Here is a 14,334-nt window from a genome sequence, read left to right on the forward strand (position 1 = left end):
TGAGGTTGCAGTAAGCCAAGATGGCAGCACTGCACTCCAGCCTCGGTGACAGAGCCAGACCCTGTCTCAAAAAAAAAAAAAAAATTAAGATAGATAAATAAAAGTAAAAACTCGGAGCCCCTCCTTACTTTTCTGAATCGTAGGTTCTAGGTTCTAGAGCTGGCAGGGACCTGAGAAAGGAGGCAGCCTTGTCCTGTCCTCGTAAGTTGTAGAGAAGCCGAGTCCTGGACAAGGTCACTGGTGACCGGATCCGAGTGCAGGCTGCGGTGCTGTTCGCCCTGTGACTCTCCAAGGGGAAAATGCACACGTAGCACACACAGTAACTGCCAGGAGCCCGAGCTTTCAATTACCCACAGCTCTCCATTGCTCAGCCCTCCCGGATGCCCTAGGATCTGGCAAGGTGAGTGGTCTGTCACAAGGAATCAGAAAAGTAAGCTTTTTTTCTGGAATTGGATTTTCCTGTTTTTTTCCTGGGAGAGGGTGTTCAAACTGGTAGTAACAGACCAAGCGTGACTTTCCTTGATTCTGACACGTTTATGGTCATCATTGCGCGCAAACCGTCTTCAAGCCTCTTCTCCTTTCCTTCCAGATCATGCATGCCCCGCGGTCCAGGGACAGGTTCACAGCGCCCTCCTTCATCCAGAGGGATCGCTTCAGCCGCTTCCAGCCCACCTACCCCTACGTGCAGCACGAGATCGATCTTCCTCCCACCATCTCCCTGTCCGACGGTGAAGAGCCACCTCCTTACCAGGGGCCCTGCACCCTGCAGCTCCGGGACCCTGAACAGCAGATGGAACTCAACCGAGAGTCCGTGAGGGCCCCGCCCAACCGAACCATATTTGACAGTGATTTGATAGACATTGCGATGTACAGCGGGGGCCCGTGCCCACCCAGCAGCAACTCGGGCATCAGTGCAACCACCTGCAGCAGTAACGGGAGGATGGAGGGGCCGCCCCCGACGTACAGCGAGGTGATGGGCCGCCACCCCGGCGCCTCGTTCCTCCATCAGCAGCGCAGCCACGCGCACAGGGGCAGCGGACTGCAGTTTCCGCAGAACAACGCAGAGAGCACAATAGTACCCGTCAAAGGCAAAGACAGGAAGCCTGGGAACCTGGTCTGATTCCCTCCAACCTGCACTTCAGCTGGAGGAAGAAACCAAGGAGGGAGGCGGCCGCTGGGCCCCCGCGCGGTGTTGTTCAGTTTTACATGGTACAAATAAGTAAAACCAAATGAGCAAACACGGCCTTTGTTTCTGATTCCTTCTAGGGGAATTGCATGCAAACTAGACTGAAATGATACAAACTTCCGTCTGGTTTGACCGCAAACAGTGTTTATTTGGGGACGGGTTGGGACGGGGGTGTGGGCAGGGGAAAACAGAGAAAGGGATGCTTTGAAGAGATCATGAAATAAAACCCACAGAGGTATGTGATTTATTTAATTGTGAAAGGAGACTTTGCAGATACATGAGGCCAGAATGGCCTGTTTTATAATTGAGTAAAGAAGGAAGCATTATTATATATTATTGTGAGGAAGAACCAGCCAGTTTGCTTTTTCTCCTAAGGCGTGGAAGTTTTATGTTGTTTTAAAAATACGAATCGGAATTCCTGTTTTGTGTGCCAAGGTATAAAGTGGAGACGTCAGATGCGTGCAAGGAGCTCCTTTGTGTTGTGACGATGTGTTTTCAAAGTTGCACTATCTTAATGTTGAAAATATTTACGAGGGAACTGTTTTGCGTGAAGTTCTGTATGTTGTCTTTTCACCTGTGGATTGTAATCAGGCGCAAGGAGTATCCTGGAGTGGTCCCCAGAATCACCCAAGAAAAGATATTTGGGGATGTAGCCTAACATTTTACCAACTTACGTAAATCAAAAAAGTCATCATTGTTGCAGGAGTTTGCATCAAATAGCAGTGAATCGCTGAAGCTTTTGGAGACATTTGGGTGGAAGATAGGGAAGATTAAGTTCCAGCATTTCTGACTTGTTATTTTGAGTTACTCTGCTAATCTTAGGCTGCATATTTTATGAGAAAATGAACACATGCATTTATGGATCCAGTATCATGCAGTGCTGTTCTCATCCTCCAGCAGTGCAATTTCTCCAGTAATTTAGATTTTTTCACTATAGCATGAAATATATTCAAATACATACCTTATTTTATGCAATAAATTGTTTAAAATGCGAGGTGGTTATTCTGCATACTGTTGAAATATGTGACTCCTCAGTATATTCCATTGCCTCGACAGCTTAGTTCAGTTCTGCAGGGCTGCTCAGTTCACAGGAGGCTCCCAGCAGCCACCCCACATCCTGCCTACCGAGAACTTCGTGTGGGAGTGGTGTGGGTGGTGGTTTCGTATGCTTTGGAAGCCTCTAGAAATGACGGAAGAATGCCATGTTGCTGATCATGGTAATAAGCCATTGTATGTCACTAGTATTAGCATAGCATTCTAAAAGGAATGCAGTGCTCAGAACACACCCAAATTCCTGCAGGATTCTACCAAACCCTTCCCCAGGCCAGGCTTTGCACTGAAGGCAGGAACTGGACCCTCAGAGAACAGTGGAGGGGGCAAGTGACTGAAGAGCGCCGGGTAAAAAGCACAACATGCAGTTAAAATGCAACTAGAAAACTAATTTTAAATATTGTTAGTTTTAATATTCCTGATATTTACAAATACTCATTCTCATGTACAATTAAAAAAATAACTTTCTTCTGCAGATGTAAGCACTGGCTTTTGTAAGAGCAGCAGCCAACACGTTTAGCAGCCACTGCGCATGGAGAAGGGCTTGTCTGCAGCACAGTCTGCCGTGTGGAGGGGGGGCCTGTGGCCTCTTCACGTAACACGATGAGCTGGAATGATGATTCCGTGACTCCCATCTATGCAGCTTTAAAGCCAAATCCGCCCGCGTGTGTGTGTCTGTCTGTCTGTGGATCTCGCAGGTGAGCCCCTCCGTGCGGTGGCTGTGCTGTCACTGGAGACTGTTCCAGACCCCAAGGGTTGTCTGACCCTTGTCTGTTCCGTTCTGCTTCTTACCGCTGTAGGTAGGCCACGGTTTTTGTTTGTTTTGAGGATTAGAATTTCCATTACATTCATCCTTTTCACACAGTAACATCCACAGAACTAGTCCACCTCTTACAAGGAGAGAGGAAAAACAAGGGCACCAGTTGTCAGCTCCTGCCTACGACCCTGTGTGGAAGTATATACAGTTGAGAGTCACCGTGGAGGTTCTGAGACTGGACTCAGTCTTGTTCCACTGACACTTGGAAGGGTCTGCTGGAGAGAAACCAGCTCTCAGGGCAGGGATTGGCTGGGGGCCAGAGAGGACCTTCCCCAACCCTGGAGACGCCCTGAAGGTTCTCTGGCTCCCCAGATGAGCCTCTCTTCCTGTCAGGCGAAGATGAGGAGCCCGTGTTCCCAGCAGGCCCTGCTGGCGGGGACTTGCAGTGGATTCTCGGTCAGGTGTGTCCACAGACGCGGGGGCGAGATGAGTGATCTCATCATTCCAGTTCTCACTCGCAGGTTTGGGGAAGCAGGGGACGCAGTCCACAGCTCCAGCTCCCAAATGGCTTCACAGTCCTTCCTTCTCCACCTGCCTCGAAGGGGCTCAGAGACGAGACTTGTGAATTCCTTGGTAACTGCGAGTAATGAGTGTTTTGCACATGTCCACAGTGTGGGTGAGATAATTATGGAATTCAGATACCTTCAATCATCTTTCAAGAAAGAGGCTCCTGCCATTCAACCACCCTGAGAACTGCCCTTGTTAAATCGTTATTTAAGGACATATATATCAAACCATGACTCTGAAAGGTCTTCGAGGCTGGGGCTCTGTAATGAATTAGTTTAAAAGCCGAGATCATAACATGAATTAATAGTCAATTTCCCTTCAGCACAAGGCAAAGGTGATTTGGATCAGTAGCTCTTTTGAAGGTTGTGGCTGACCTGTTCATACCGTGTTGCCTCATGGCTAGCGTGGTGTTGAAAGAGTGGCGATTGTGATGATACAGCTTACACAGTGGGACCTATTGTTCTTTCAAGAACCCTTCTTTTAGCCTGTAGAACCCACGGGTCCAGTTTAGTAACCGCTGATTTAGGCAATCAATGACAGGTTTATAATCTCAGATAATTCCAGCAAAGTGAGGATTGCATTGTTAGGAAGAACATTTGGTGGGAGTGAACACTGCTGGGCACACGGCTGACTTTTGTCCCTTGTTCCAGGTGTAGCAGACCCAAGGCATCTTGATTCCCATCTATAAGAACACAAACTTCCAGCATATATTTACTTTTTCACAAGCTCTAGCATTCTTTTTAAATACTGAAGCAATCCTTAATGGAAAACAGATTTCATGAAACGAATTATGTATTCCAATAGTTGATCTCTTTTTGGTGTCCAAAATTTACTAATACAGAAGCTTGACAAGCATGTCCTCACCCTCCCCACCACATACACACAGGGACACACACCCAAGGCACAAGAAATCCCGAGAGAGCAGAGGAGAACTTTCAAAAGATTTATCATGCAGACGCATTTCCATTCACTATGTTGGCTCAAACTTATGAGGCAGGAAATAGGGGCCAAAAGTAAATGGGGGAGGCCTCCTGACACCAGCAGAGGAGTTTTGTACCCAGGCAAGGACTTCTACATATATCTCCATCTGATCTCTTTCACCTTTATTTCATCTTCGTAAGAATGAGAAAGGCTCAAAAGGAAGCACTTTTAGAAAAGCTGCTCTGACCTAGAATAATTCATCCAAATCCCTGCCTTCCTCTCTGCACCAACAGTTCCCGTCTGACAGGGGCCATCCTCTGTCTTCCATCCAGTGGCTCTTCTTTTTAGGAAGGCTCTGGTGCAGAGCGCTTCAAATACGTCCTCAGGCCAGGTACTGGTCGCTAGCACAGAGACACACAGCACCCAGCCCCGGGCCCTCCCTCAAAGGACTGGCTTGTGGCGTTGGTCACTCGCAGGCTCAGAGACGGTCGCTGTGGCCGCAGGGAGCCCGGCCGCCCACTCAGCCCTGACTGGATGCGCCCCCATCTCGGGGCTTGCTGCACTGCTCGCTTAATGAATTCTGCTACTTAGAATGGCAACATTAACTTTGTGTACCATTCATTTTTTTTTAATTTCCAAAGCTCAGCCGTGTATGAGAGAAAAAACTGGGAAAGATACTTGGTTTCTGTTAACTTTTGCGTTTCTTGCTTAAGTGATTAAAGCCAGTGCTTGCAGCCAAGGCTTCATGCCATGAACGTGCCCCACAGCCTGCCCTCTGCTCTCCTGCTCACACTCACCTACTGAGGGGAAAGGACAATTGAATGACAGATGGGCAAAGGGTAAATCTCCCCTTCTTGGTGCGAGGAAAGTCACAAATTAAATGTTGCTTCCAGCCCAGATCCTAAATGCCAGCTCTCAGCAGCCGCGTGGCTTACCGTTCACCAGTTCCACCACCGCCAGCTGCCAGCACCTCCACAGATCAGAGATGTGAACAGACAATGGAAAGCACTCTCAGCCTTGCAGTGGTCTGTACTTTTTAGGAACCAAGAGTTAAGCATTCTTTACTACCCAGCACACGTGTGCTTCGCAGAGTTCACGTTTATGTTACTGCCAGGGTTAGACGGTCATTCGCTGCTGCTGCTTCCCACTGGGTGCATCAGGAAGCTGCTGTCTGAGTGGAGAATGTCTTGCTGGGAAAGCAACGTCTTCCTTCATCCTTTTCTTTCTTCCCTCTGCGTGTCCTTGTTTTGTGTAATGCGGGAGAGGGTCAGAGCTATAGAGGTTATATATACACCATCCGTGTACATTATATATATGTAGATACAGACCCCTATCATGTCAGAGATCTGCATGTCAGTTTTTCAGCGACGAAGGTGCCTCGTGTTCTGAGTTCAGCAGATACAGGAACCCAGCCGCCCCCTCCTGCACTTGATGCTCCCACCTTTGTTGTGCCTCACTTAAAATGGTGCTTTTTTCAGTTGTCTGTCTTTTCTTATGTTTTTATTTGTAAGGTGCTGTATATAAGTTGAATATATTATGCACATATCCTACCCAATGGGTAGAACAAGCTGTTAATACTGTAATATAATGTATAGATGATACCAATTTTAACAGAAATGGCATAGAATTTGTGAATGCCTATGTGCTTTGTCCTCTTTTGTAAGGAAATTTGCAAATGGATGCATACAGATTAAAGTCTATGTAGTTTATTTTCCTATTAAATATCAATATTATAACACGAGAAAGAAGTGTGAACAAACAAGCAAGTTTATGACCAGCGTATATATAGCAATGGAAAGTTGCATCTTTGCTGTGAAAACACTTTAAAGAAAATACTTTTTAAAAAATCCCACAGCTTTTTGGTTGCCACTAGACGCTTCTTATTTGAATCATTTTAGTAATGCTCAGCTGGACCAGTGTTAGTTATATTTGAGTCAGAAAAATGTTTTTCAACTTGCTTTGTAATCTCCTGCATCTGTCTCCTGCTGCAGCATCACGAAGGTGTCAGCCTTAGTGAAAAGTGCACATTTTTGTTGTTAAATTGCAGAAACTGTGTCAGAGGAATAAGTCAATCAGCCTGCAGCAGAGGACTCTGTTCAGCTCCAGAGGCATCTGTGACCATCTGTGTCCAAGTCTCTCTGTGCCTTTTTGTTTTACAAACTGAAGCTGTGGAGCCAATGAAGTAACAGTAGAGATTGTAGGGAAATACCTCAGGAAAAACAAACCCACTTACAAGAAGACCCTGTTCTTAGAAAATGCGTCCAGTTATGGGTTAGCACTAGAAGAGACGTGGCTGTCAGCCAGCCAGGTGAGGACCTCTCATCCATTCCCACGCATGTCCCATCATAATCCTGACCCGAAAAGCAAACTCGGTTTTGCCATCAGTTAGAAATTACATTTTGAATTGTATATTGTTACATCTCTCTTCCAGCTTAGTTTTTAGTGTCTGATTGTGACCTCTGCATTTATCTTCAAATACCCTAATTTTAAAAAGAACGAACGAGAGAAGTGTGTAACACCGTATTCATTAAAACCACGGTTGAATCTTGGGTGTGGGTATCCTTTCGAGTGTTGCCCCGTAAGAGCAGTTTGTGGAATTTTGCCCGTCTGACCCATATTATCAGCTTATTCTGCCACAAAAGTGGAGTCTAATAAATTCCAAAGTTTTTATTTGCCCCATGGTGTATGTTCTTTGAAAATCACAATAGACGCATACCCCTAACATCCAAGAAACAAACAACCGATTATCCTTAAACTGAAATGGAGTCTACAAGGCAACTCCTAATGCTGAATGGATTAAAAGTCAGCCCTTTTAGGATCTGTCTGAAAGGGCCGTGACAAGGTGACACTCGTGTTGTTGTGGGTCCCGCGTGTTGGTTCCATCATATACTGTAGGGTGCATCCCTTGGGATTCAGCATTAAGAACTGAGGCTCGTTACTGTCAGAAACAAAGCTCCTACCCCCCAGGTTCAACCTTGTGGGAGAACTGTTGAGCATGAGAATGTTCTAGACTCAGAGGTACTGAAATTTGTGACCATATCATTGCTTCCTTTCTACAGGACGAATTGAGGCTTAAACTTGACTGTTAATGATACTGGTTCATTTGAATGTGCTCGTTGGTATGTTGCTATTTTTCATTTCATAGCTTTCAAAAATCATGCTACTTGTATACTTGTCTAGTTTAAGGCTATTTTAAAATATGTACAATACTATTTACAGCATTTAATTCATTTTTATTATAAAGCAATCTACTAAAAAAGTACAACTGTATTTGAACTTTTCAATAGTTGGTTGTGAGCTATGATAATCAAGTCATTAAAGTTTCTTTTAGCAAACATTTGTGCTTACTTTTCAACATAATTCCCAGTTACATACAGAAAATGATTTCCACCTGTCACGTATCTGCCTCTTTTACCTGAGCAATGGTGATGTAGTTCTTAGACCTAAGGTCTGTAATTGCAATACTTTTAAAGAAAGATGTTGCTCTAAGTGCTGTTTGTTAGTTATGAAATCAGATTTTTCTGCTTGTTCTTAATGCTGTGGTCAAACCATAGCACAAAATCATTAAAAATAATCAGCGGCATCCATTTGTCCCTTGGGTTTTTGTTTTTTCTTTATCTTTCAGCAACAAAGTACATGCATGGGGGAAATGCCGTGTGTTTTAAGACCTGTCTCAAAGAAACACTTCTTATGGTTCCCTGTCTAAACCTCCCATTCAGCTTGTGGTCACTCTGACTTTTCAAAAATCACTACTTCATATTCTACTAGAAGCAATTCTGGTCAGATCATGATTCCTTTCCCAGTGCTGGGTTCTACACAGGTCATTCAGACAGTCATCAGGTGCCCACATGCGAGGAGTCCCCAGGGAAACTGCTCACCCCGCAGGAGGCGCCCAGGAGGACTTTCCAGACGCCTTGAAGTCTTTGGGTGGCTGCCACGCAGAACCCACATGCTCAGCTCCCACACAGAACCCACATGCTCAGCTGCCACGCAGAACCCACAGGCTCAGCTCCCACACAGAACCCACACGCTCAGCTGCCACGCAGAACCCACACGCTCAGCTCCCACGCAGAACCCACACGCTCAGCTGCCACGCAGAACCCACACGCTCAGCTGCCACGCAGAACCCACACGCTCAGCTGCCACGCAGAACCCACACGCTCAGCTGCCACGCAGAACCCACACGCTCAGCTGCCACGCAGAACCCACACGCTCAGCTGCCACGCAGAACCCACACGCTCAGCTGCCACGCAGAACCCACACGCTCAGCTGCCACGCAGAACCCACACGCTCAGCTGCCACGCAGAACCCACACGCTCAGCTGCCACGCAGAACCCACACGCTCAGCTGCCACGCAGAACCCACACGCTCAGCTGCCACGCAGAACCCACACGCTCAGCTGCCACGCAGAACCCACACGCTCAGCTGCCACGCAGAACCCACACGCTCAGCTCCCACGCAGAACCCACAGGCTCAGCTCCCACACAACCCACAGGCTCAGCTGCCACACAGAACCCACAGGCTCAGCTCCCACACAGAACCCACAGGCTCAGCTCCCACACAGAACCCACACGCTCAGCTCCCACACAGAACCCACACGCTCAGCTCCCACACAGAACCCACACGCTCAGCTCCCACACAGAACCCACACGCTCAGCTGCCACACAGAACCCACACGCTCAGCTCCCACACAGAACCCACACGCTCAGCTCCCACACGCTCAGCTGCCACACAGAACCCACACGCTCAGCTCCCACACAGAACCCACACGCTCAGCTCCCACACGCTCAGCTCCCACACAGAACCCACACGCTCAGCTCCCACACAGAACCCACAGGCTCAGCTGCCACACAGAACCCACACGCTCAGCTCCCACACAGAACCCACAGGCTCAGCTCCCACACAGAACCCACAGGCTCAGCTGCCACACAGAACCCACAGGCTCAGCTGCCACACAGAACCCACAGGCTCAGCTCCCACACAGAACCCACAGGCTCAGCTCCCACACAGAACCCACACGCTCAGCTCCCACACAGAACCCACACGCTCAGCTCCCACACAGAACCCACACGCTCAGCTCCCACACACAACCCACACGCTCAGCTCCCACACAGAACCCACACGCTCAGCTCCCACACAGAACCCACACGCTCAGCTCCCACACACAACCCACACGCTCAGCTCCCACACACAACCCACACGCTCAGCTCCCACACACAACCCACACGCTCAGCTCCCACACACAACCCACACGCTCAGCTCCCACACAGAACCCACACGCTCAGCTCCCACACACAACCCACACGCTCAGCTCCCACACACAACCCACACGCTCAGCTCCCACACACAACCCACACGCTCAGCTCCCACACACAACCCACACGCTCAGCTCCCACACAGAACCCACACGCTCAGCTCCCACACACAACCCACACGCTCAGCTCCCACACACAACCCACACGCTCAGCTCCCACACACAACCCACACGCTCAGCTCCCACACACAACCCACACGCTCAGCTCCCACACACAACCCACACGCTCAGCTGCCACACAGAACCCACACGCTCAGCTCCCACACAGAACCCACACGCTCAGCTGCCACACAGAACCCACACGCTCAGCTGCCACACAGAACCCACACGCTCAGCTCCCACACAGAACCCACACGCTCAGCTCCCACACAGAACCCACAGGCTCAGCTCCCACACAGAACCCACACGCTCAGCTCCCACACAGAACCCACAGGCTCAGCTCCCACACAGAACCCACACGCTCAGCTCCCACACAGAACCCACGTGCTCAGCTGCCACACAGAACCCACACGCTCAGCTCCCACACAGAACCCAAATGCTCAGCCCAAATATGAACAAGATTCCTAACAATGGCAACTATTCCACAACAGAACAGACCTCCTCGGTGTGTTTTAAATTCTTTGGCATCGGAGGTCTCTAGTCAGTGATAATATAACAACAGAAAGGCTCTAACTTTCCCACCCCAAGAGACTAGAATGGTATTATCTCTATGCTCTAAATAAGAATACGGGTTCACAGATGATGACTGTGTGTGCACAAAACCCCACCCAATCTACCAAACTACTAGGGTGGATTTAGCATGGTTGCAGGATATGCAATTTATTTTTGCATTTCTATGTACCTATAATGAGCAAATGGAAACTGAAATTTTGAAAATACCATTCAAAATGGTATGGGCCCCAAGTCTGGGTATGGGCCTAAATTCTAATGGTACCTCCATTTTAGATTCTGATTTGAATTCTTTAAGATCATTTTGGAAAGGGGATTTGAAGAGAGCTCTAAGAAGGAGACAGCAAGGCAAAGTTTCTTTCCTGTCAAACAGCAAATAGTCACTAATGAACCACCCACACTCTGGAATACATTCTGTAATCTCTGAACTCAGCAGACCACTAGAGAAATATTAAAGATACCCCCCAAATTTGCTAACGCTCACACTATGCAAACTTTGTTCCTGGAGACAGCTCTGCACAGAAGGAATGAGGGGAATCCAGGCTTGGGATCCCTGCTCCTGCAGACCACAAGCAGCAAATCCAGTAAAACCTGGGGCTGGCTTGTCACAGTGGAGACAGGGCTCGCCTTGCCCCCACTGTCCCTGGGAGGCTGTACCAGCTGTCACTTTGGAAGCTGTCTCAGAGCCAAGGGTGTGGGAGCTGTTAGCAGAGGAAACAGGCAAATGAGAGGAGAGAGAAAAGACAACGAAAGGTATATGCTGAGCTGGTTCCCACTGCGGGCCAAGGGGCTCAGCCACATTAGAGAAACCGTGCAGGCCGTGCCTCTGAAGGACAGGAGGCTGGGACAGCTCACCTGCCCACGGCTGCGGAGTGCCCTTCCAGGTTCACCTTCCCAGCCACCCTGGCTGTAGACTGAGCAAGCTCAGAAGGCTTCAGCAAGAGACCTGAGACAGAAAAACAAAGGCTTGGAAGTGCTTGGAAACTGCTGGTGCATAAAGGAACCGCCCGCTGTGGCTGGAGCTGGTGTGGGAGCCAAGAAGCACCTGGCTCAGATGCCTCAGAGACAGCGCAGACCGAGACTGAGAGGACGGGCAGGGGTGGAGGGGATGACGGCAGGGGGAGAGGGCAAGCGCGTATGTCCAATGCCCACACCATTGCTTTCTGTCTGAACCCCTCCTTAACAATGGTCTCGACACCACCCTGCCCTGGGCCTCCTTAATGCTCCAAAGCTGGCGAATTTGGGAAGTTCTCCATTGTACTTCAGGGCCACCTGACTGCTCCCAAACCCCTCCAACTTCTGAAGCTAAGCAATTCCTGGCTTTCTTTCACCCACTTATTTTAGTCATTTGTTTTGCAAACAGAAGTATCAACAGCTGAGCAGAATCCACCTAGTCACACACTCACCTGGTTGCCCTCTCCCCAGCGCCCAGGGGGACACTCAGAAAGGCATGCTTGAAAGACTCCCTTGGAACCTTCCAGAGACCCGCCCAGCGTGGGCCACGGAATAAAGCCCCCTGTTCTGCTCTCCCATGACGACGCGTGCACAGCGTGTGAGTCTGTTGCTGGGAACATTCTAATTAGATTTCCTTCACTACACTGCCTTGATGTTTTGTTTGAATGGATTCTAATTCAAACACACATTTTAAAATAGCTTCCCAAAAGTCTTAATGTCATGTTTCTGTCAAGACTCTAGCTTTTGCCTTAATAATGCAAACCTCATTCACCCTACTTTACACTTTCATGTTAAAAAAATCAGAAGTGCAAAAGCTCACTTTTTGAACATAGCAGAGTGGTGACTAAAAATACTTTCAAAAGGACTCACTAGTAAGCACAGCTGTATATAGCGGCTCTCATATAACTTCCCCTGCTTACAAAGCCATTTGCATTTACAGAGTTGCGTTTGTCTTCACTGTGACCAGTCATCTAGAAGCACAAAATGTTCTAGCAGCCTACACCAGCACCTAGAGCAATCCACTCCGCGCAGGCCCGGGGGTCCAGCTCCTGCACGGGTGAGGCGCAGGCCCGGGGGTCCAGCTCCTGCACGGGTGAGGCGCAGGCCCGGGGGTCCGGCTCCTGCACGGGTGGGCGCTGTCTTTGGCGTGGGATTCCCAGGTGATCCGGCTCCTTGAATATTTCCTGCTTACAGTGAATGGGCAGCACAGGCTTTGAATCTTAATAGACTTGGGTGGTCTGAATGCTAGCTTCATCTCAAGTTAATTAACGTCCCTGACAGGTTTCAAAGTCTCATCTATAGAACAGTAACAGCAATACTTAACCCGGCAGGACAGCTGTGAAGACCCAAGGAATGTGCACACCATAAGGCCTGACATGTGGGGCTCCTCGTGAACCATGGCTGTTATCGCTAAAACTTTCACCTTCTAGGCCGGGCGCGGTGGCTCACGCCTGTAATCCCAGCACTTTGGGAGGCTGAGACAGGCGGATCACGAGGTCAGGAGATCGAGACCATCCTGGCTAACACGGTGAAGCCCCGTCTCTACTAAAAATACAAAAATAAGCCTAGCCTGGTGGCGGCGCCTGTGGTCCCAGCTACTCAGGAGGCTGAGGCAGGAGAATCACTTGAACCCGGGAGGTGGAGGTTGCAGTGAGCTGAGATCGTGCCACTGCACTCCAGCTTCAATGACAGAGCGAGACTCCATCTCAAAAAACAAAACAAAAAAAAACAATTTAAAAAACCTTTCATATTCTAGATTTAAATTTTTTTTGCCCAAATACAACAGATTTGTGAATGCCCTCCACACTAAATGGCCACAGCTTAAAATCTCAGTGAAATAGTCCCAGCACTCTGGGAGGCCAAGGGGGGCAGATCACCTGAGGTCAGGAGTTCAAGAATAGCCTGGCCAACATGGTAAAACCCTGTATCTACAAAAATACAAAAGTTAGCTGGGCATGATGGCGGGTGCCTGTAATCCCAACTACTCAGGAGGCTGAGGCAGGAGTATCGCTTGAACCCGGGAAAAGGAGGTTGCAGTGAGCTGAGATCATGCCATTGCACTCCAGCCTGGGCAATAGAGAAGACTCCATCTCAAAAAAAAAAATCCCAGTGAAATAAACAGGTGCTGATTTTATACCTACATGAGTACCACAGGGGCTTATAGCACCCAGTGATAAGGTACAGACCAAGTCCCTGGGCCCAGAACTTCCTTTCCATGAGTTCGAGATCAGCCTGGTCAACACGGTGAAACCCTGTCTCCACTAAAAATACAAAAATTAGCTGGGTGTGGTGGTGGCCGCCTGTAAGCCCAGCTACTCGGGAGGCTGAGGCAGAAGAATCACTTGAACCTGGGAGGCAGAGTTTGCAGTGAACCGAGATTGTGCCATTGCACTCCAGCCTGGGCAACAAGAGTGAAACTTCATCTCAAAAAGGTAATTCCTAACTTGCAAGGGAACACCTATCAATCATCAGGAAGCCATGAGGAGATTATTATTGGCTGGACAGAAACCTACAGAGGCAGCAGTCTTACACTGCCGGGTCATCAGAAAGGAAAGGGAAATAGAAGGGAACCGCCAAGCAGACATTGAAGCCAAAAAAGCCACAAGGCAGGACCCTCCGTTAGAAATGCTTACAGAAAGACCCCTAGTGTGGGGTAATCCCCTGCGGGAAACCAAGCCCCAGTACTCAGCAGGAGAAATAGAATGGGGAACCTCACGAGGACATAGTTTCCTCCCCTCAGGATGGCTAGCCACCGAAGAAGGAAAAATACTTTTGCCTGCAGCTAACCAGTGGAAATTACTTAAAACCCTTCACCAAATCTTTAACTTAGGCATCGACAGCACCCCTCAGATGGCCAAATCACTATTTATTGGACCAGACCTTTCCAAAACTGTCAAGCAGATGGTCAGGGCCTGT

General features: G+C 48.7%; 2 protein-coding genes across 37 annotated transcripts in view; one reads left to right on the forward strand and one right to left on the reverse strand.

Annotated features, from left to right (window-relative positions):
- The window catches only part of LDLRAD4 (low density lipoprotein receptor class A domain containing 4), a 446,527-nt gene extending 438,463 nt beyond the window's left edge, over positions 1-8,064 (forward strand). For 26 of the 35 annotated variants that reach the window (XM_077974610.1, XM_028837723.2, XM_028837730.2 and 23 more), the window contains one exon: positions 590-8,064. In XM_077974610.1, coding sequence (XP_077830736.1) covers positions 590-1,120 — 531 coding nt within the window. In that variant the 3' untranslated portion in view covers positions 1,121-8,064. 35 annotated transcript variants of the gene reach the window in all.
- FAM210A (family with sequence similarity 210 member A) overlaps positions 1-14,334 on the reverse strand; it is a 122,118-nt gene that overhangs the window by 38,598 nt on the left and 69,186 nt on the right. The gene's annotated exons all lie outside the window — the stretch shown is intronic.

Source organism: Macaca mulatta, chromosome 18 (genome assembly GCF_049350105.2).
Source record: "Macaca mulatta isolate MMU2019108-1 chromosome 18, T2T-MMU8v2.0, whole genome shotgun sequence".
Taxonomy (NCBI): Eukaryota; Metazoa; Chordata; class Mammalia; order Primates; family Cercopithecidae; genus Macaca; species Macaca mulatta.